The 24605-nt window shown below is 31.1% G+C and overlaps 1 protein-coding gene and 2 long non-coding RNA genes across 4 annotated transcripts; 2 read left to right on the top strand and 1 right to left on the bottom strand.

Annotated features, from left to right (window-relative positions):
• The first annotated feature begins 5551 nt into the window (after window positions 1-5551).
• Window positions 5552-6496, top strand: LOC130510018 (bidirectional sugar transporter SWEET10-like). Its single transcript, XM_057006353.1, has 4 exons — window positions 5552-5756; window positions 5842-6003; window positions 6095-6214; window positions 6296-6496. Exons 1-4 carry the CDS (start codon window positions 5628-5630, stop codon window positions 6494-6496), a joined length of 612 nt encoding a protein of 203 aa, XP_056862333.1. The 5' UTR covers window positions 5552-5627.
• A 617-nt stretch (window positions 6497-7113) lies between these two features.
• LOC130509697 (uncharacterized) lies at window positions 7114-8132 on the top strand. Of its 2 annotated transcripts, none has more exons than XR_008943685.1 (2): window positions 7114-7251; window positions 7733-8132. It is a non-coding gene; the product is annotated as an uncharacterized LOC130509697 (long non-coding RNA). The 2 variants fall into 2 exon arrangements; XR_008943686.1 differs by having other exon boundaries at window positions 7115-7251; window positions 7434-8132.
• LOC130509696 (uncharacterized) lies at window positions 8055-8873 on the bottom strand. Its single transcript, XR_008943684.1, has 2 exons — window positions 8458-8873; window positions 8055-8325 (listed from the first exon to the last, which is right to left on the bottom strand). It is a non-coding gene; the product is annotated as an uncharacterized LOC130509696 (long non-coding RNA).
• Window positions 8874-24605: the final 15732 nt, after the last annotated feature.

Below are 24605 nucleotides of genomic sequence, written 5' to 3'. Positions count from 1 at the left end.
AGATGATGGACCGCCGGAAGAAGATGTTCCGGCACCATCGCCAAACAGCTTATAATTAGTAGCTGTTGCAGGTTTCCGCCTAGGAGCTATCTAATTTTTTTTAAAAATCAATTTAATTAAAAACCGCAGCACAATTAAATATTATTTTGTTACCTAAATTAACCACATAAACTAATTTCCTAAACTAGTTAACCACCTAAACTAATTCTTTAAAAGAAATACTAGAGAGAGGAGAGAAAATACCTTAGAGAGAGAGAGGAGTTTGTGAGGAATGAACGAGAACTCCTCTTTCAGAGGCATCATTTATATATAAGAAACCACATACGTCGTAAAGTCGTCGTAAAGTTTACGACGAAAGTACTAGGCCTGCGTATTTTCATTTACGACGGAATTACCATGTCCGCATTTTTTTATTTACGAAGAATTTATGTTGAAACTTGGTTTCAAATATTACAACAAATCTACGACGAATGTATCTTTTACGACGAATTTACGTTGAAATGTGGTTTCAAATATTACAACAAATTTACGAAGACCCGTGATATACGTCGACTTTACCAGGCCCGTGTTTTTATTTACGACGAGTTTACAAGGAAATATATGAAACCCCGAAAACAAATCCCTAAACCCCAAAGTCACATATCTATAGCATCGTCATCCTTTACACCTTCATCCTCTTTTTACAACTCAAACCCTAAACTCCAATTAAATTTTTAAAATAAAAAATAAATATTTCAAAAATAGGTCAAGACTTTATAACTGCTATACAATCATTCTTCTTATTTGTGTTTCTTCCAACGGGTGTCAACACAACGATCTTATCTCTCATTCCCAAGTCAGAAAATGCTCAGACTATGAAAGATTATCGGCCCATAGCCTACTGTAATTTGTTATTCAAGGTCATATCCAAGGTTCTTGCCAATCGCCTGAAGGCACTCTTGCCCGAAGCTATTGAAGCTAACCAATGTGCTTTTATTAAGGATAGATTGCTGCTGGAGAATGTCTTGTTAGCTTTAGAGTTGGTAAACGGCTACCACAAGAAGACCAATATGAACAGATGTGCTATTAAATTTGACATCTCCAAAGCATTTGATATTGTTAAGTGTTCCTTCATCTCCTCAGTTCTCAGGGAAATGGTTCTGCCAGCTCAGTTTATTCATTGGATCATGGTTTGTATCTCCACGGCTTCTTTCTCTGTCTTTGTAAACGGAAGTCTGGAAGGGTTCTTCTCTAGTGCTAGAGGTATTATTAGACAGGGTTGTTCGCTGTCTCCTTATCTGTATGTGATACTAAATAATGTTCTCTCGAAGCTACTCAACAAGGCTACTTTGGAAGGACAGTTTGGATACAACCCACAGTATAGAACAGTCCAGTTAACTCATGTAAGTTTTGCCGACGACATCCTAGTGTTTACGGATGGTACTGGCTGTTCCCTGTAAGGTGTGATGGAGACTATTGACAGGTTTGCAGAGTTGTTTGGTCTACACATTAATGCTTCGAAATCGTCCTCATATGCATCAGGAACTAACTTGGTGGGTCTGTATGATGAAGCTACTCGGCAGGGAATCAATGTTGGAACTTTACCCATCCAATATCTAGGACATCCCCTAAAAACGAAAGTGCTCTCAAAGAGCCTTTGCTAGACAAGATAAGGAACATAATGTTGGCTTGGACGAATAATTGACTTTCTTTTGCGGGTAGGTTACAATTAATCAAGTATGTGGTATCCAGCATAGTAAACTTTTGGAGTTTTGCTTTTATTCTTCCTATGGGATGCTATGAAGCGATTGAGAGCTTGTGTAGTGCCTTTTTATGGTCTGGATCTCCACATCAGACTAATAAGGCTAAGGTCAAGTGGGAGGATTTGTGTTATCCGAAGTCAGAAGGAGGGTTAGGTCTACGTAGGTTTCAAGACTCGTCAAAAGTCTTTTCTCTAATAGGGAGACTCTTCACTCAATAAGGTTCATTGTGGGTTTCTTGGGTGCAACATTATTTGTTGCAGCAGAGTTCGTTTTGGGACATTAGGGAGGAAAATAAAGGTTCGTGGATTTGGAGAAATCTTCTCCGTATGAGACAGTTGGCTTATCCTTTCATTCGAATTGCAGTAGGATATGGTCAAAAGGTTTTTTCTGGTTTGATGACTGGCTGGAGATGGGAAAGCTTTATGACATAACTGGTGCTACATGTACTTGTTATCTTGGTATGAGAAGAGGAGCTCGAGTTTCTGAGGCAGTCACTCAGGGTCAATGGAGGGTGCGGGGTCAGAGAAGTAGACATTTCCAGGACCTGCACGCTAAGATTAAGCTATGCATGTTCCACAGATAGATCAAGGCGAGGATGTCTATATATGGCACCACTTCGTCAGTAATTATAAAGATCATTTCTCTGCAGTGCACACGTGGGACCCAATTCGAGGTAGGAAGGAAGAGGTCACTTGGCACGGTAGTGTCTGGTTCCCACAGGCTGTGCTGCGATACTCCTTCGTTTTGTGGCTCACGGTTCTGAAAAGATTATCAACAGGAGATAGAATGAGGGTGTGGGGTATCAGACATGACTGCACATTTTGTGGAGAAAGGGACGAGACTAGAGACCATCTATTTTTTGCTTGTCCTTACTCATATTTGGTCTGGGAGAGAGTAGCAAGAGTGCTTATTGGACCAGGGCATCAATCCAGATTGGCAAGACACTCTCAGAGTTCTCAAGGGCGGAGGGCGTAGTCATATAGATAGTATTCCCCTTCGACTGGTATTTCAAACAACAGTCTATCATATTTGGAGGGAGCGTAACTTTCTTCGGCATCAGCCGTCTCAAATTATTTATAAACTATGTTAAAAAAATATTAATGGTACATTTAACGATGTAATGGACCATGTTGCACAACTAATCCGGCTCATTGGTAAAGCTGTTAAAAACATAATTTCATCGCTTCGTTATAGGCCACCACACAGCTTGGAAGAAGTGATAAGAAGGTGGTTTGAAGTAATGGGAAATAAAAGAAAACTCTGGTCACCATCTTTTCTATTTTAAAGCTGACGAAAAAATGCAAATTCAAGTCTGATTCTTTAATTCTTTCGTAAATGAGTTATTACATGATCAATAAATTTCAAATTTCATTAAAAAAAAATACACAAATACTTCAAATTCAAGAATTGCATTGAACAATGACTAAGAACTTTAATTTTTAATTTTGAAATTTGTGTGAATTTTAATTTTAAAATTTGTTGTATCAGGAACTAACTTCTTATAAAATAGTATCGGAAGTGTTTTCTCAAATTTATTAAACTTGATTTTAATCTAGAATGTGTGGCTTGTAGTTCCCATACTTATTTTTTTGTTAGTAAATAATATATGTTTCTTATACAAATATTAGGATGAGTTTGTTTCGGTAAATCTATCTCAAAAACATAGTTTAAGCATTCCATTCTTGAAATGTTGAATATTTTGAAAGGGTATCTAAACTTATAAACTCCAGATAAATTGATTTGTTAGGATTTCTATGTGATTAGTTTTATTTTTATAAGTAAAAAACACTCTTTCTAATTAAAACAAGTTATAACGGATCCGACTTTGGTAATATTATTTCCAATGTTCTCCAAGCGTGGTAACGGATCCTTTTGTTTTCTAATGACCCGCACGTGAAATGTAAAATAATATTACCAAAGTCGTGTTATAGTTGTACATATAGTTTGACTAATTTTAGTGTTCTCTAGATATTTAATAAAGAGATTGTAGTAGCAAAAGTAGTAATCACGATAGATGGAATGTACGGTTATTGTGATGTTGGTTTAGATTGAGTTATTGAGTTAATATATCAGGAAGGTAAATAAGGATCGTGTAACTTAAATGATAGATTCTATAATATGTCCAAATTTAAATGACAATTTTTCTGTATTAGATAAAAAATAAGACACTAGATTAATAGATTAGATATTGATACGAAAATAAAATACTCTCTCTATTTCTAAATAATACATGTTTTAAAAAATTTCACATATATAAAACTTAGTTAATACATATTTTGTAATTTTATATTTCTTATATTCTAAACCAATAAAAACTTCAAAAATTTCAATTAATATTTTTGAAGTTTACAATTTTTTATTATCAATATAAAAAAAACTATTTTTTTATAAATACTTTTTCTCCTAAAACATGCATTTTTGCAACGGAGAGAGTATGTGTATACTTGCATAGTCCAAAAACGTGATAAGAAACATAAATACCCTAATAAAACACATAAGAGCAGATGTAAAATTAAATACTTTCGGGAACATCTGATAAAATTAATACTTTTAGTATAAAAGTAAAAATAACAAAGTTGCATCAGTAAAATTAAAAACATAATTTTCATTCAGCTTATCTCAATATCGTATTAGATAATTTGATCAATTGCAACAAAACTAAAGATGAATCTCCTTGTAAAATAAAGTAAATCAATCATAAACACATAAAATAGAAAATTTCACTATAAAAATAATGAAAATTTGTAAGAAAGAATTTATGTGAACCACTAAATGTGCCGGTGTAATCTAAAGTTAAAGCTTATTGTCGTTCATAACTTGCTGAGGTTGATAGATTCTCACCCATTTTAGGTTTTAGGTTTTAGGTTTAATTTTTTTTTAATTTTTTTTTATGAGATTAGATTGGTTCACTCGCATGCGGAATTCAGTGTGGGTGCAAACTTAATTCCACATAAGGCTTAGTCTCCTTTTCAGTATATTAAGTAAAAATGATTAATATTTAATCATATGTTAAGTATTTCTCAATCTCCATTTTTTTTATAATGTAAAAGAGATGACATGAATATATTTCTCAATCTCCATTTTATATAAAATATAAGAGATGACATTAGTATATTTGTAATATCATGTATTTTTTAGTAGAAATTTCTTAACATATTATATATCTGTATGGGATAAATTTTCAATAGTTAAAATATAGATCGTCACGAATAATTAGGGATTATTGAGTCATTGTTGAACATAAAGTCATAAACTAATTCACGAATAATTAGGGCATGAAGTAAACAACTGTAAAGTAGAGATATAATGCTCTCTAATCTTTTTGCCAAATGTACTTACATCCCAATGAGTTCAAACTCTTTCGTTCTCTTCTCTGACTCACAGCCATTTTACATGTTTACAAACTTTTTCTCCTATATAAATACTAGTATACCGTTAGCATCTTATTGCAACCGATTCTCATTACGTTCCTATAGTGTTTACCAAAAGAAAGAGTTTTTAAGTAAAGAAAAAAAAAAAGAATAATGGAATTTTCACGATACTCCTTCACTCTGGTTTTTGGAATTCTAGGTTAAATCTTTTCACGTTTACGTAAACGTTCATGATGCATGCATGTACATGAACTTATATATCGTGAATTCTAACATTAAGGATTTGTTTTGTAGGTAATATTATATCGTTCTTCGTTGGACTCGCCCCTATGTAAATGCTTTCTAACTCTTTTAGTTACGTTCCTCTTACTCTAATAACGTTTTGAATCAGACACTAAATATATAGACGCTTTGTTTGTGTTTGTTTCTCAGGCCCACTTTTATTCGTATTTACAAGACAAAAACGTCAGATGGGTACCAGTGTATCCCATATGTGATATCCCTCTTAAGTGCGATGCTCTGGATATATTACGCGATGGTCAAGAAGAATCTAGTGATTATGATCACTATCAACACCTTTTCCTTGGTCATACAAATCTTCTACATCTCCTTCTATCTCTTCTACTCTTCTATGAAGCAAAAGGTCATTATGCGATGTTTATGTAACTTCTTATCTTGAATTTAAAAACATAATTAATGACTAGATTTTTACCGTTTCGATATGGCAGACTCTAACAATAAAACTAGTCGTATTGGTGGACGTTCTTGCTTTCGCCCTTGTTTTCTTCCCCACGCACTTTCTTCTTGATGGGAAGAAACGTGTCCAATTCCTCGGATACATTTGTATGATCTTCTCTCTATGTGTTTTTATCGCACCTCTTGCCATGATTGTAAGTCTCCGATCTCTTTCATTGATATTTATTCCATGCATCACATTTAAAACTGCTTCTAAAATCGGTAAGCTTAATCTTGAAAAAACAGAGGAGGGTTGTTAAGACGAAAACATCGGAGTTCATGAGTTTCAGTCTCTCCTTCTTTCTCACCTTGTCGGCAGTGACGTGGTTCGTCTATGGTGTGCTCCTCAAAGACTTAAACATAGCTGTAAGTCCGTCCAGTAGTCTTCATATTTGCCGCCTCTTTTGTTTTTCATTATTAAAGCTAGTGTTTTTTTCTTCCTCTCAGCTTCCAAATGTTTTGGGGTTTATATTTGGATGGGTACAAATGGTTGTATACTGGGTATACAAGAAACCTGGGACGAAGCCACCAGGTAACGTCCAGGAAATAGATGCAGAGCATGTTGTGGATGTCGTGAGGGATGGAGACACCATAATCATTGATGAGAACATCAAAGGAGACACTGAGCAGATGATGGAGAGCATTTAAATCTATTTATATATATCCAATAAATTATCGCTCTTATTAAACTACTATCTAGTATCAAGTTGTGCTTTAGTTGCTTTGCGTGCTAATCTTGTACTTTTCAATCTGTATCTCTCGCTCCTATGTGACCTCTCTCTCATCTTGACTGTAAAATAAGTTAAACTAAATTAAATAAATGATGCAATTAAATAATAGTTTTGAAATTTAAAATTTTCATTATCAGTGGACAAAATATAAAAAGAAGTATCCTTTTTAAATATTTGTTATCTCCTGAAACATGCAAATTTGCAACGGAGAGAGTATATGTATACTAGCATAGTCCAAAAACGTGATAAGAAACATAAAGAGCAGATGTAAAATTAAATACTTTTGGAGACATCCGATAAAATTAATACTTTAGTATAAAAAAAAAAACAAACTAAAAAATTTGCACCAGTAAAATTAAAAACATAATTTTCATTCGGACCGCGGGGCAGGGGAGCCATTGTTCCCTCGTGAAGCCTCTCGAACGGAACCCTAAGTCAGAAATCGATGACTTAGGATTTCAAAACAACTAAGACCGCGGCAGTTTTGCTTCCGCCGGGTCCGTTGCTCCTCTTTCAACGGCGGCGGCTGGAGAAGACGGATCGGAGAAATCTGGTGCTCAGCCTGCTCTTTCTGAGACCACCACCAAAGCTCCTTCCAACAAGTCTTATTCTGATCCGTTAAAAAGTATCGGCGATGTAACTTCTTCCTCGTCGGTGGTCCCCGTTTCTCAGGTTTGATTGATTCTCATGACTCTAATTGATTGATTATATGGCCTTTTGTTTGGTTGCTGAAAGTTCGAAAATTTATAAACTTTTGGTAATGATCTGTTTGTTGCAAACTTAAAGATTGATGAAGCTTCTTTGTAGTTTCTGATTGTTTCTCACTCACTGCCTTTTGTTGAGGGTAATCTTAGCTGCTTGCTTAAGCCGTCACTGTTGGATTCTTACTGCAATGCATCATCATGTGATTTCAGCATCTGCATATTATGTGTGTTTAATTTCAGTTCTGTAGCATCAATGGATATGGAAGTCCTTAGATGTTTCTCTGTTCAAAAATCTTTTCTTTTGGACTTGTAATGTCAAAATGCTTTTGGTTATGGAACATTCAAAGAGGAGATTTGTCTTTGTGTTCATCATCTGTTAACTAAAGGCAGAAGCTTTTAATCTTATAAAGCTCAATTACCTGGTTTGAATGCTTGATTCATGTGTTAAGGTTCAAGACAGAAGAGAAGAGTTAGAAGGAGAAGATGTTGTACATCATAGGTTTAGGTTTAGGAGACTTGATAGCTTTTACGAGAAGATTAAGAAGAACCGTGCTCTTGGACTGCACACTCTCTGTGGAGCTACATTGACCATTCTTTGGCCCTCCTTTACCTTTCATACAACATTTACTTGCTTCTTTCGCAGGTACTTTCCGTTTCTCGGGAGAAGCTTCTTCAGCAGTCTTATTGTATTTTTTCCATACCTGAAGCCTCTCAGCCACAATAGTACTGTTCGTCGATGTATCGAGTTGAGTACTGTTAATGTCTCCACCATGATCATAAACTGCCATGTTCTTCTTGAAAACAACACAATCTACAAATAAAAACCATTTTGTTGCAGGACCTCAACAATCTAGGCCTTGCAAATAAAACCAGCTTATTGTGTCTTCACTAAGATCATATATTGAATTTAACAATTCTTATCTAAAACAGAAACACATATTAAACATTGTTGGAACCATGAATGTTAACTTCTCGTCAGAGCTGGAGATGAATTGTTTAGATTTCCTATTGAGACAAGTTCCTTCTTTTTTATCATCCTAAGCTGGAATCAGATGGTATCATCAGATAAATTAACAGACAATTAAGTTTTGGTTTAAACTTAACACGTAATGATTAAATTTAGATCAATAAAACAAAATTAATATAACATATAAGATGCTTGTAGGAACAATACCTTTTCATCAGAGAGAAGTAGATTAATTCCCATGAATTCACCATGCTTTTTCCGAGTCCAAAAAACGGAGAAGCCAAGCAACAATGAACTGTTACGATCGACAGAGCGTCGAAGACTGATTGCGCAACAATGAAAAGAAGACATTTTGGAAGATTCTTTATACACTTGATGAAAGAGATTACTGAGAGTTTCTGCGAAGGTTCATCCAACTCTCAGCCCTCTCCAATTTATAGATTTGACGCGAAGAAACGAAGAGGTCGACAACGTTTTTTGGTTAAACGACAATATTTATTAGTGAATTAAAAGGGATACATTGAACGACATGGGAGGTCAAGGGGTGAGAGGAGAAATGATAAGATTTGCAGATGAAGATAAACGGATACGGCGACTTTGAAATGTGGAAGAACAACAATGAAGCCCTAATCGACTGCAGCATAAAACAAAACGCACAGTTTCAATTACTTATTGGACCAAACATGGAGAACCCAAACAGATCAAACCAAACACCAAACCTTTACGACCAAAATAAACCGGAAATCGCGTGGGTCCCACAACCATTAAAATAATCTGATGTAGCTGCTCTTAGAAGAGAAAAAACTCAGACATTATATATACTAGATGCGATGTCCGTACTACGCACAGAAAATATTTATTGTTTAATTGTTTATGAAGAAAAATTGTTAAAAAAATATAATTTATTTGTTCAGTTTAACTAATTTTTGTTGGAAGCGTTAAAGAAATACTAATTTTCTATAAAATAGTTTTTTGTATCCATAATAAATTTGAATTTATTGGGTGGAAATGTGAAAACAAAATAAAATGATGGATACAATATGTGTGTTATAATGTATTATCTTTGAATTAAATTTGAAGAAAAATTCCAATAATTTAAAATTGCAAAGATTCAATTATTTGATATCTTTTTAAGGTTTAAGTAAGACAATGAGAAAAAAAATTAAAATAAACTCTATGGAGCGTATAACAATAGAACATTTTCCATGTATTCTCTTAATTGAACTGTTTGAGTAATGGAGCGTATAATCAAATTATATAATTTTTGTTTGAGATTTTCCATTTAATCATTAGGTGAGACGAAATAAATTATTTTGATGCAATGTTTGAAAATGAACCACAACTTTGTTATAAATTTTCTCACCAAAATAAAAGAACTTAGTTTTGTAACGGTTTGACGTTTTGAAAAATTATAATGATTTAATGGTCCAAACAATTATGAACAACACACAATTTATACAATATTCAAAAGACATTAGAAATTATATAACGAAAAGATACTTATGCAGTTACAGTAAGCTATACCAAATATTTAGCTTTCTTGATAGATAAAGTTGTACTCTTAAACAGTAGCAATCTAAACTTATAGATCAAAGTTATTCTGATAGATCAATTTATAAATATATGCTAAAAAGTAGCAAGCAAGAGTGATATCAAAACTCCAAAGAAAGACATAGTCTAAAATCCTCTGAACTTGATTAAAATGTAATGCAAAGATAGCTAATATTTCCAATGAAACAAAAGTATGAAAATGCAAATATAAAAATAGCAAAGTCAATGCAAAACCAATACTTAAACTGCAGTGAAGAATTTACTGCTAGAGAGGGTAACCAGGGTAACCAGGAGCCCTTCTAGCTACCTCTGGCACGTTTGACAGCTTCTGGTTCAACACTTTCGGTGGAACTTTTACACTATAGTATTTTTTTTTTAAAAAATATTTTATATGCAAAAAAAAACTAATATGCTTTGATCCTTGTTGTTATAAATGAGAGATTCTCGTTAACCATCAAAACACTTACGTACACAGCTACATGGCCAAACTAATTTACACATATATTGATTTGGTTTGATGAGCTATGAAAATACAAATAAAAAACACTCCTTCTTAGAATCGAATTCAGAACCCGGACACTAAAACCCCTCTCTCTTCCCACTAGACCATGACATAATTGTAATGTTTTTACAAATTGTTCCTTATATATATCAAGAAAGAAGACGGTGTTGGTCAGTTTTTCCATAAATTAGGAAAGGAAAGCAATAAATATTTAAAAAATTTACAGAATATTTTCTAACCATATTTAGCTAGATTTTCTGATAACTGTTACAAATCTAGTAGATTCCATTTTCTACCATATCTAAATTATTTAAATGTAAACAATATAACCAAGATTATTCAAAAATAACATGCATCACTTTTATAAGAACGGTTATGATGATTCAAATTTAATGCTAGTGTTGTAGCCACTCTCGATTATGTTCTTGTATTTAAAAAACTTAGATTAACATATCATAAGTTATTTCTCTTAAATTTAAATTATTTGCATTACTACACAACCAATAAAAAATTTATATGCAAATACATAACCAAGATTAACATAAGAATAACTGATAAGATCCAAACATTATAACAAATATATCTCTTATATAAGATTTAAATTTTATTATTTAATTAAGTTTTAGTTAATTTTACTAAATAATAAAAAAATACATTTAAAGTTTCTAAAAATTATTTTTTGTAAACTTTTTTTGATTTATTTTATTCTGAAAAATAATTATGTACACATAACATCATTAGCAAAATTAGCTTTGTTAAAAAAATATTTTCATTTATTTTATTCTGAAAAAGAATTATGTACACATAGCATCATTAGCAAAATTAGCCGTTGATATGTCATGTGTGTGGTGACTTGTATATGTTTTTGTCAAAAAAAAAATAAACAAAATATATGTTATACAAATTTTTCAAAAAATACATGTATGTCTTTGTAAGATAATTTAAACCATTTTTCAAAAAAAAAAATAATATAAATTTAATATGAATTGAACAAATCGTTCGTGATATGTATATGTTAAATGATCGGTTTTCCGTGAAGTATATATAATCAATTCATGTGAATCAGGTGGATGGTATTATTATTAAAAAATTAACAACAATGATAATTTACCCCTATAATTATATGGTTGTGCATGTGTCCAGAGCCTAACATGTACAAACACATGCTGATTCCGAGTCTAGGGGATTAAAGCCGCGGACCCGTATTTATCCTGGTTAATAAAAAAAAGACATTCTCTTACAACCAAAAAAGTTTACGAATAGTTAAATATGGTTATATGGTTATTTACAACTAGTGTTGATATCGTATTACTCTCGATTAATCTTGGTTATGTTGCTTATATTTAAAGAACTTATTAACATATCATAAATTATTTCTCTTAAAATAAAGTTATTCGTATTATTACACAACCAATAAAAAAAAATCTATACAAATACATAATCAAAATTAACATAAGAATAACTGACAGGATCAAAACATTATAACAAATATATCTTTTATATAAAATTAAAATTTCATTATTTAATTATTTTTGTTAATTTTTCTAAACAAGAAAAATTTATAAACATTTAATTTTTCTAAAAATATATTTTTATAAAACAACTATTTAATTTATTTTAGTTTGAAAAATTAATGTACATATAACATTCTCATTAACGTAATTAACTGACATAGCGTCTGTAAAACTAAATTATATGGTGTCTGTGTATGTTTTTCCCAAAGAAATAGACAAAATATATGTTATCTGATTTTTTAAAAATTATATGTATGTTTTTGTAAGCTCATAGAATTATATATAGACATGAATTGAATCAATCTGATATGTTGGATATGAAAATGATATTTTTCGTGGACTATATATATAATCAATTCATGTGAATCAGGTGGATCGTATTATTATTAAAAAATTAACAACAATGGTATTTTATCCCTATAATTATATGGTTGTGCATGGGACATTCTCTTACAAACCAAAAAAATTTACGAATAGTTATATATGGTTATATGGTTATATGGTTATTTACAACAGGTGAGCAGTGGAGTAAAGTTGGTGGAATTGGGCACCGACGGAAAGAGGTCGACGTCAGAGTATTGGTCCCCACAATCTCCGGTCTTTCTTTTGTCTTACACAAATCAGAACAGTTGATGGTAAGAAATCTTTTGAATCTTTTGATTGTTTCTTTTTTTCCGCATTTGTCGCTGCGCGGCGTGACCTAATAGCAACACATTTTATTCTCTCCTTTTTGTTGAATTTTTTTACCATAATTTAAGCTGTGTGTGCTCTCTGCGTGTTTCAAACTAAATGTGTTTAAAAACTTTTCACACACATTAAGAATTTACTAACGAGGGTGTATTCAACTAAGAGTTTGGAGTGATTTGTTTTAAAATGAAAAATCCACTGTTATTCAAACATGGATTTAAAAAAACATTTTGAAATCCAGTGTTATTGAACTTGACATTTTATAAAACATTCTAAAATCCACTGTTATTGAACATAATTTCAGTTAGAGATTTTAGAGTGCTTTTTAGTGTTTCTAGAGTGTTTGAGGGGAGTTTCTTAGTTATAAAAATAAAAATAAAAATCCCACTGTTTTATATAAGATTCTAGAGTGTTTTAACAAAAATCACACCAAATTCTCTAATTCTCATACAATCATCTAAAGCCTCGTTAAAATCAAATCACTTCAAATTTCAGATTCAATACACCTCCCTAAATCTTCAGTGTTGTCTTTATTTAGAGGGATGTATTCAATTTACCATTTGATGTGATTTAATTTTTAATGGAGTTTTAGATGATTTTAATAAGTTGCAGAGATTTAAGTGATTTTTGTTAAACTACTCTAGAATATCACCTAAACTAATGGATTTGAGTTTTAATTCTTTTAACTAAGAAACTCCAACCAAACACCCTAAAATCACTTTAAAACTTTAAAACTCCACAACTTAAAATATTTTCAATAACAGTGGATTTCAGAGTACTTTACGAAATGTCAAGTTCAATAACAGTGGATTTTAAATGAATTTTTAAAATTCATGTTTGAATAACAGTGGATTTGTCATTTTAATACAAATCACCTGAAACTCTCGGTTGAATACACCCTCCTTAATCTTTTATAGTATTTACTGTTTCTTTAATTTAATTTAAAAAAAAATTAATATAAAAATTAAATGGAAATCATGAAATAATATTTATTTTATAACAAAAATAATTACTGTAAGATACACTCAAAAGCTTTGATTGGTAATCTTGCGGAATGTCGTAGTGGCGTTTTAAACTCGATTCCGTAAATACTTTATCAATAAAAAAAGTTGAGGAATGAAAAAACACAAAAATGCAGATTTGAATTTTTGCTGATAGATATTTATAGAAAATTTTCATTAAGTGGAGAAATGAGTTTTAGTATATTACGGTGGAAAGTTATAAATTCAACACTTTTATATTACTAAATTATATGTTAATATCATTTTTAATTTTTAAATAAACAGCAATAATTTTTTTTATGATAAATAGTTATGTTAAAAATAAAGTTATATTATAATTTATTTTGTAATATTATGAAATTTCAATCTATTATTAAAACATATTGAAAGATAAGCTAAAGATTTATAATAAGAGCTAAAGTAATTTTAATAAATTTTAGTTATTTTCATATTATGTAATAATTAGTTTAATTATTGATATTTATTTTTCTTATAAAATAGGAATACCATATAAAATATTTTATCAATTAAACTTTTATTCCACAAATTTGATTTTTCCGCAGTTTAACAATTTTTTTCGCAATTCCGCGATTAAGCGATGGTTACCAATTGGAGCCAAAGTAAACTGGAAGGAGTATCAGTTACATGAGTTCATGACACATACAAAAGATTTATACTTCATAATATATTAAGAACAAACTTAGATTCACCTCCTAGGTGAACTTTTAAATTCACATCTCCTTTTAAAATCAATCAAAGTGTCGTGTAGATTATTAAATAAAAAATATTAAATTAAATAAAAGATAGCTAAAAGAAAATAACGTTAATTTTAACGATGATAACGGTAGTGCCGCCAGCTAAACCTTAAACCCTATACCCTAAATCTTAAATTAAAATTCTATATCCTAAACCCAAATCTTAGACTATAAACTCAAACTGTATACTTTAAATCCAAACCATAAACAATAAACCTAAACCCTATACCATAAACTCAAATCCTAGATCCTAAAACCAAAACGTAAACCCTAAACCCAAATCATAGACCCAAACTCTAGACTCTAAACCCAAACCTTAGACCCTAAACTCAAATCCTAGACCATAAACCCAAACTGTAAACCCTAGGATTTGAGGTTAAGTTTACAGTTTGAGTTTAAGATTTAGTATTTGGGTTTAGGGTATAGCGGGTGTAGGATCTAGGTTTTGGATTTAAGGTATAGAGTTTGGGTTCAGGGTTACTATTTGGGTTTGTGGCTAGGATTTGGGTTTAGAGTATATGATTTGGGTTTAGTGTTTACACTTTGGATTTATGGTATATGATTCGGTTCAAAATATACGGTTTGGTTTTGGAGTATAGGATTTGGATTTAGTGTTTAAGGTTTTAGTTTTGAGGTATATAAATTAGGTTTAGGGTTTATGATTTGGGTTTAGGATTTTGGATATAAGGTTTAAAATTTAAAATTTAGGGTTTGGTTAGTGGCACTACCGTCACTAAATTGGCATTATTTTTTTCTAACTATTTTATTTTAATTTTATATTTTTTAATTTAATAATCTACGTGACATTTTGATTGGTTCTAAGGGTTTACCCTAAGAGATGAACCTAAGCTTTGTTCATATACTAATATTGACGTTCTTGGCTTCGTTTAATTTCTCTACACTAAATTAATTTGAACCCTAAAAGCATATACAATGTAAAACTTTATTTTTTTTTCCAAAAAGAGTAAAACTTAATATGGAGTAAAAGTATTCCAACTCTCCTCCATTTTCACTCTATAACAGAGTTATGAACAGACAAAAAATAGATTAATCCATTTATGGAGTAAACTTTTAAATTGAGTGAGATATAAAATTGAATTAGAATATTTGTTATTCCATATTTATCTTTACTCCTTTTTGCCAACCGGAGTTGGGAAATGTCCTAAGATTGTAAGTTAGTTTGCCAAAATCCTAGTTTACTCATCAGTGTCTGTACTCTTTTTTTTCCAACTAGTTTTGATTGATGAAACAGAAGAGCATACAAGATTAAACAACTAAATCTGGTGGAAACACTTTAACATCCAGGGAAGCTTATAGCCCACACAGGAGAAACTCAAACTCAAACAACGGGTGCCATACAAAAAGCTACTACAAACACAATATTAATTTTAACTCTTGCATCCAGTCTCGAACTCAAACCTTGAGGAGGAGAATAGAAATAAGACTTCTGAGTTTTGACGAGCCGGATAACTTACCGCGAACAGCACCAGTAATAAGCAGAGATTCAATGACTTTCACAACGACACAAGACCAAGAGAACCTGAACCTACAGTTCACAGAACCAAACTAAAACACACAAGCCAAACACCATACACCAACAAAGAAGCAAACAGACAAACGCCTGGAAATTAAGCTCCCTTCTCAACTGAACCTTCTTTGGAGAATTAAGATCTTCAACCTCTTTATAAGGCTTCCATTAACCGAAGCCACCGAATACAAGCGAGGCACAAGACAATCCGGAAAGGACACTTATTCAAAGGTCAGAAGAAAGACTCTAAACCACAGAGATAGCAGCAAAACAAACCTGAGTCTTCAGAAAGGTGTTAGACCTCATGCGCTAACCACACCCACCCCCACCCCCAACCAGAGTTGGGAAATGTCCTAAGATTGTAAGTTAGTTTGCCAAAATCCTAGTTTACTCATCAGTGTCTGTACTCTTTTTTTCCAACTAGTTTTGATTGATGAAACAGAAGAGCATACAAGATTAAACAACTAAATCCGGTGGAAACACTTTAACATCCAGGGAAGCTTATAGCCCACACAGGAGAAACTCAAACTCAAACAACGGGTGCCACACAAAAAGCTACTACAAACACAATATTAATTTTAACTCTTGCATCCAGTCTTGAACTCAAACCTTGAGGAGGAGAATAGAAATAAGACTTCTGAGTTTTGACGATCCGGATAACTTACCGCGAACAGCACCAGTAATAAGCATAGAAATAACACTTTCTATTTTTAACTACTTCTTATATATTTAGAAAGTGATACATCCAATCCCTCAGAATTATGACCCAGAATACAACCAGAATTAAATATGGGATAAAAAAACAAAAGAATAGGCCGAAAACTTGATCAGCCAAATAGAAAGAATAGTCACTATTGTCGTCGGTAAATTCCGTTGGAGAATATCCAGCTTAGCTCTAAGCGTCAAGGAGATGTATGAAGAAGAAGGAGGTCTGCTTCCCGCGAGATGAAATCTTGAGTTGTACTCTTTCCAAAGGGTGTAGATGCATGCTTGGAATATGTGCTTCATGATGAGAAGAAAATACTGTTTGTTCTATGTGTGGTCTTTAATCCATCTAACACAATCCATGAACCAGGAAGGTGGTATTAGATGGGTCTTTGTTTGTGAAGAAAGACTAAACATCAGAGGAGTAATTGCAATCGAAGAAGAGATGCTCTCTTGTTTACTCGTACTGACCACATAGAAGGCATTCTAGTGGCACATTAAGCAACACAAACACTTGGTTATACAACATCTTATATTAAAAATTTTGTGGCAGAGCAGGTGTTACTTTAATGGCGTAAACTTACAAAATCGCATGCTATGTTATAGATTTGTTATACTTGGGTGTGTGAGAACTCATAAGATTATGATACAACACAATGAAATCTTGAATAAACAGAAAACAGTTGTTGAGTTGCAGGCCAAAGGTAGAAGATAAGGACAGTTTCGTTAGACTGCACTCATTAAACATAAAACTAAAAATAGTTCAAAACATGAACCAATTCCTTTTAACCCGAGACCTTAAGGTTATAGCCTACTCGTCTGTAAACACTAGGCCACACTGATTTTCTTAATGTCATTCACATAAGCTACATATTATACATATATGTATTTTAAATATTAAAAATAGACTCGAAATTAATCCATGAGTAATCCAGGTTATATCCCCGATTCTTTCATTAGGAGCTAGACCCTGCTCGAAAGTACATATAGCACCTAACGAGTTTCCAAACGATGATTGTATGATATACCTATTAATTTGTTTTCATATTCCTAATGAATAATTTAAAGAATATTTTTTTTATAAAATATTTTATTTTGTAGTTGGAATATTGTAAGGGATTATGTATCTCATGAAGGCACAAAACAATCAATATTTTTCCAGTATCATTTAGATTATGATCTTTTTTACATTTGAACCTTGCAGTTGTAGTGGTGGTTTAACTTAGGTTTGTCTAGCTAAGTTTTTTTGGTAAAATGTTAATATTATCTAGCTAAGTTTTTGTTGATGGTTTTTTGTTAAATTAATGTTATTATGGTTTAAAATCAGTGATTAATGATAACAGATACAATATAAAAAAATATTGCTTTTATTTAATTTATCAGTTGAAATAGGAAAAACTAAAATAAGTAAACCATTCAATGAATGCATAACCAATTTAGCAATTTCATCCATAAAATTCAATGAATATCTAAATAATAAACGATAATATGAGAAGAGAGACAAAAAAATTATTTAAGATATGGTGAAATATGTTTTAAACTTTAATTACATTTCTTAATATATATATGACTTAATCTACTTTAAATATTTAGATTTATTAAATAATTAATTTTATAAAAAGAATAATTTTTTTATGATTTATGTTTTAGATACTAGAGTAATAAAGTTTCTCTTACGTAGTTATATATATATAGTCTCAACTGTAAATCACTAATACAACCATCAAATAGCAAACAACACACATCGTTAATTAGAAGAGTATTAGGATAATGTCATCATCACATCTTGCTATCATGTGCCTCATCATGGTTTCTCTTGTTCCTTTATATCAATGTATGTACAATGTAATGATGCATATACAATATACTCAATTTTGCATCATTTTATCATGATAGGCATTGAAACTATGCATATACTATTATATTCTCATTTTAAATTCTCTTTTTCTTATATAGTGGGAAACGCGGATGGTTTAGATTTCGACAGAAAATGCGTCCGTCTCCTTGGATGTACCGGAAAACTTTGTATCTGCTGTAACAACACACCGGAAATATTAAAATGTTATAATACGCAAGCAGCATGTATGGCTCATTGCACGAACCCAATTATTTGAGTGGCTTAAGAAACTTTAAGAAATTAAAACATAATCATGTAAAATATCTCAATAAATATAATATATATTATAAAATAAAGATATTAATAAACCTTTTCTTTGAGTATCTCAATATATTTATATATCTAGCATCTAATTTATAATATTCAAATGATTAAGAATAATACAAATTTGTGTAACATAAAAAAATTAAATGATTTTGTCGTTATGTTCAGTGGGGTTGACATGCTTTGACATTCACCTTTTCTCTTTTAATCTTTGTAGTTTATCCTCTTGATCTATTCTTATTTTTCTATTTCAGTTTGTATTTACTATATTCTAATTTTATGGATATTTATCTTTCTTTCTTTTGCTAAATTGAAGAGAGAATATCAAACCATAACAGATCAATGGGATCATCATGGTTTTAAGCTTCTTAATCAAAAAAAATTAAGCTAGTTCTTTCTCTCTAAAATTTCCCTACTATATATTACCATATTTCACGTTACTCTTCCTCAAATTTCCACACATACACGTTTAATCAAAAGATCTAAATGGTTAAATATGAGTGAAGATGCAACTAAAGAAGAAACTTTATCGCATCTCAACTCTGCAGAACCCGACAGTTTTAGGTTGACCATTTTTGTTTGGAAATTGACTCATCTTAACAAAATTAATTAAAAGTGTTAAAGAATATCTCATAATATCATAAATAAATAAAAAATTGCTTCTCTTTTAATTTTTTCTCTTATTAATTAGATATTCATTAAATTTTATGGATGAAAACTGTCTAATTAATAATGAATTCATTGTGTGCCTTGTTGTAAAATGCTCTGTCCACCCCTTATTCGCTGGAAAGACGTGAAACGCTGACCGTCGCAAATTAGACTTATTCGGCAATTAATCGGCTAGAAGTGAAAAGTTCACTGTATTGTTGTCTTGAAGATAAAAATCACATGCTATGTTATAGATTTGATAGAATTATGTGAAAAATCATAAGATTAAGACAAAATACATTGACAATGTGAACAAAATAAATACAGAAAACAGCTATTGAGTTGCGTGTAAAAGATAGAAGATAAGGAAAGCTTTGTCATTCGGCACTCATTAAACCTAAAGTTAAAAATTAGTCCAAAACTTGCACCAACTCCTTCGAACCCGAGACCGTAAGGTTATCCAACACGGCTATAAATACTAGGCCAAGCTAATTTTCGTAGTTTGATTCACATAAACTACATTTTATACATATATATATTTTAAGAAATAAAAAATACCCAAAATTAATCTATCAGTAATCAATTATAAATCCCCAATTTTTATTAGGCACTAGGCCCTGCGATAGCGTCAAACGAGTTTATGAACAAGTTCTAAAACACTCTCTGTGCGCCCGCTTATTCGCCAGAAAGCCATGACATGCTGACACACCATGACGAATTAGACTTATTTGGACAATTAATAGGCAAAAGTGAACATTTCATTGTTTTGTAGTCTTGCAGCTAAAAACCGCATGCTATGTTATAGATTTGTTATACTTCGGTGAGTGAGAACTCATAAGATTATGACAAAGTACAATGAAATCGTGAAAAAATCGGTTGTTTAGTTGCAGGTCAAAGGTAGAAGATAAGGACAGTTTCTTTATGCTGCACTCATTAGTGAGCATACCTGTCAGAAAACATGGATATCAGATATAGTAGAAGGCCTCGAGAAACAGTGAGCATCATTTTAAGCTACTTTATTATCCCCCTTAAGAAAATAACAAACTGAATAATCATATAAACCGAGAAGACAAGGTATCTTTCAGTGGAGACCTAAACCGGGGCAACGGGATTTGACATACCAAGCAGTCGAATGAATTAAGAAACTACTGAAACAAAGATAACAACTACTAAAATCTCAATGAGACATGTTCATCACAAGAAAATACGATATTTGTCCACTCTAATCTGCAATATTCGAACATGAGCTATTTTTCTTACGAAGAAAAAAACAAGGTACGAGATAGGAAACAGCAAGGCCAACCTGGACAGCTGCTTGTATATCAGAACTTTTGAGTTTGGCCTCACAAATGGAACAAATACGATCAGTAATCTCGGGAGATCGAAATCAAACCTCGTCGTCTTGTTTCTGTGGCTTTCCTCCTCTTGATGAGGATGATCCATTAGGGTTCAGGAAGCGATAGCTTTCTACGAATCGGAGATTATTGAATCCACTCTGTGTGTTCCATAGGAGAGTTGATGCAAACTGCCGAACGATCGGGTTTAACTGAGCGTTGAATATTGTTGGATGCAAACTGTCGAACGTATTTTTAAGTCTTTTTCTTGGGTTCACCCCCTAGAGTAAACCTTTAGGTTCACCAACCAATAAAAAGTTGTCATTTTAAATCTAGTATCTTTTAATTAAGGAAACAAAATAACTTGTCAAATTATATTATACTTTTAAAATAAATAAAAAAGATTAAATAAATAAAAACAACAATAGTTCTCAAAAAAAATTATTTAAAAAAAATATTTATTCATAAGATTTAGATTTTAGTGTTTAATATTTATAGTTTAGAATTTATCCAAATATTTAGTGTTTTTTCAAAGGTTAGGGTTTACCCAAGGGTTTAGTGTTTTGTTGCCAACATATTTAGTGTTTTTTCAAGGGCTTGGAGTTTACCCAAGGGTTTAGGGTTTATGATTAGAGTTTAGCGTTTAGTGTTTTGTTGACAACATATTTAGTGTTTTTCCAAAGGTTTAGGATTTATCCAAGGGTTTAGGGTTTAGGATTAGAGTTTAAGGTTTAGTATTAGAGTTTATGGTTTAGTGTTTTGTTGACAACATTAATTTTTTTAATTCGTTTTTATATGCTATTTTTATTTATTTTTAAATTTTATTTTGAAAAGATAATATAATTTGACAAGTTATTTATTTCCTTAATTAAAAGATACTAAATTTAAAATGACAAATTTCTATTGGTTGGTGAACCTAAAGGTTCACACTAGGGGGTGAACCCAAGAATAACTCTATTTTTAATATAGGATGTTGAGAGTTAATATAGGATGTTCTTTGGAAGTTTTTGGTGGATGATGAAAACTATTTATAAATAAATGAGAATTTTAGATTTAATTAGATTAAATAATTTTTGTTATTTTGTTAAATTTAACCAAATAATGTAGAATCAGTAATACAAACACTTAGTGGGTGTTATTGAATAAAATAATTTAATAGAATTGAGTTGAATTCAAATTTAGAACTAAACCCAATGTGTTTTTTTTTTTGACAAAGGGTTTTCACAATGTTATTGAATTTGAGTAATCTATACATGAAATTTAAATGCTCAATGCCTTTTTGATATTATTAGAATTCAGTTATGCTGAATATAATGGATTTTAATGTACTTTTAAACTAAAACTAGATATAAACTCATCCTACCGTTTTGATGGAAACAAGATTTTTGGCTACACAAAATAAAAACACATCCAAAAAACATTTTGATTCTTCATGTAAAGAAGATGTAAAATAAGGCTGGGTTCCATATCCCTGAAATAAATTATCCCAAGATAAAAAAAAATCCCAATTTGATTTCAGTGCGGTACTCCTTAGTTTAATTTGATCTAATCTAGGGATCTGCAAACAATGATTTATGTTACAAAACGTTTGCACATCATAACACGAACGACTTCAGTGTATTGATGAAGATTTGAAAGAGCTTCTATTGCATTAATAAAAAATTCAAGATCTTAATTTCTTTAGAAGTGCAAAGCAATTACTTTTGTACATGGCAGTGAATTACAACAAAATATATGTACATTGTCCATGTTCGTTTGGTAGTTGATAGCATCATCAACCAGAATCCACGACTAGTAGCAACTGATTTATGTTGCTACTAGATTAGTCGTTCGTTTTATTATTATGCGACTTCATTCCAAAATTCGATGTTTTGTTCGTTTAATTATTTCGCGGCTGATCGCTGCAACTGATCATGAACTGTTTTATTCATTTTTTATATTGCCAGTAACCATTTTTTTCTTTAAAATATTTGTACTTAGTTTAAAATTTATTTCTATTTTTTTTTTACTTTCATAAATTTTATAAATTAGATTCAAGTGTTAAAAAATTCCTTATATATTAAAAGAAAAGAATTATAACATTTTAGATATGACATGTGTCATCACTAGAATGCTTCTCAAAGTTTCTAGATAAATATGTTGGTCTATTAAATATATATTACAAATAAATTATCATCAAAATAATCATAAAATTAATTAATAATGTATAAGTAATATCTTTCATTCTTTTTTTAAATAAAACCTACAAAATTACATATACAAGATTACCTAATATGATCAATAATATGATTAAAGTATATATATGCCAATAATTGATTCTAATAATAAAGATTTGATAAAAAAATTTATATTATCCATCATTTATTTCTAATTATATTATACTAACATAAAGTAAATAATCATACTAACTATATAATAAAAATTTACATTTTCGTATATGTTAAAATTTGAATTTTCAACAATGATTTAAAACTTTTATTATAAAAAATACATATGATCATAAAAATATGAGTAAATTCTCATTCAATATATATATATATACACACAAATACTTCAATTTCAAAAATTGCATTGAACAATAATTGAGAACTTAAATTTTAATTTTGAAATTTGTAGTATCAGGAACTAGTTTCTTATAAAATAGTATTAGAAGTGTTTTCCCAAATTTATTAAACTTGATTTTAATCTAGAATGTATGGCTTGTACTCCCCATACTTATTGTTTTGTTAGTAAATCATATATGTTTCTTATATAAATATTAGGATGAGTTTGTTTCAGTAAATCTATCTTGAAAACATAATTTAAGCATTCCATTATTGAAATTTTGAATATTTTGAAATGGTGTATAAATTTATATGCTATCGATAAATTGATTTGTTAGGATTTTTATGTAATTAGTTTTATTTTTATAAGTCATTAAAATGGAAAAAAGAGAGAATCACACTGTGACACCTGTCACCTCCTATCTGGAGAACATTGTGCCACCAACAATATATCATTAATAAAATAGCCCATATACACAATTCCACTCACCATAAACTTAAATAAAAACTTGAATAAATAATCTAGTAGCAACGAATACGCTGATGGTACATAGCCACTAATTGCACCCCGCATTCTCTTCATATGGATATAGATATATAAATATTTATGTATACCAAAATTATGCGCAGTACAGAAGTGCTTCCTTGAATTCCCGCATTCTCCCCATACACAATGATACATAGTATACGAGTGCTTCCTTATACTCCCGCAGCCCATGCGTGGTACAGAAGTACTTCCCTGTACACCCCTCAATCTCAACACAAACAATCGCTACATAGTACAGAAATGCTTCCATGTACTCCCACAGCTCATATGTGGTACAAAAGTGTTTTCCTGTATGTCCCGGAATCTCAACAAAAATAGGCCGATACAGAAGTACTTCCCTACCGGCTAACCAATCCGTACTATACATGTACTTATATATAACCGTCTTTTAACGTCAAACAAATCAATCAACAGTTGAATCCTCTAATTCCCTATCTCCGGCTTAAACAAAGAATAAAGTAAAAACAAACATGACTCTAGGTTTTTCATAATAGCACTACTAAACTAGTTCGGGATTTAAACCGAATAACCATCACCTTAGCAATGACTGAAACGAACAACGGAAGATGCGGTCAACTGCAACACGAGAATATTAACGGCTTAGGTCCACATATCCAGAAATAAAGTTTCCAAAAGTAGAAACTTTCTTAAAATAGAAATTTTCCTAAAATATATTTAGGGTTTTCAAATTAGAAGACTATGTTTATGTTTTTCAGATTTGAACAGATTTGAAAACCTGACAATGATACATTTCAAATTAGAAGACTATGTCGATCGGAAAAATGATCTGGAAACCTGACAACGATACATTTCCATATGATATCTCGATTGTTTTCTAAATCAGTCTGGATAAACAGGAAAACGCATATGAAGTTGACT

The sequence above is a fragment of the Raphanus sativus genome, chromosome 3, assembly GCF_000801105.2.
Source record: "Raphanus sativus cultivar WK10039 chromosome 3, ASM80110v3, whole genome shotgun sequence".
Classification (NCBI taxonomy): Eukaryota; Viridiplantae; Streptophyta; class Magnoliopsida; order Brassicales; family Brassicaceae; genus Raphanus; species Raphanus sativus.
The sequence above is the reverse complement of the archived record's forward strand: the minus strand, read 5'-3'. Positions and strand labels throughout refer to the sequence as shown.

Coding starts and splice junctions, on each gene's coding strand:
- LOC130510018 (XM_057006353.1), top strand. CDS start 5,628: ATGCTCTGGATATATTACGCGATGGTCAAGAAGAATCTAGTGATTATG. Junction 5,757..5,841: donor ACTCTTCTATGAAGCAAAAG/GTCATTATGCGA, acceptor TCGATATGGCAG/ACTCTAACAATAAAACTAGT. Junction 6,215..6,295: donor TCAAAGACTTAAACATAGCT/GTAAGTCCGTCC, acceptor TCTTCCTCTCAG/CTTCCAAATGTTTTGGGGTT.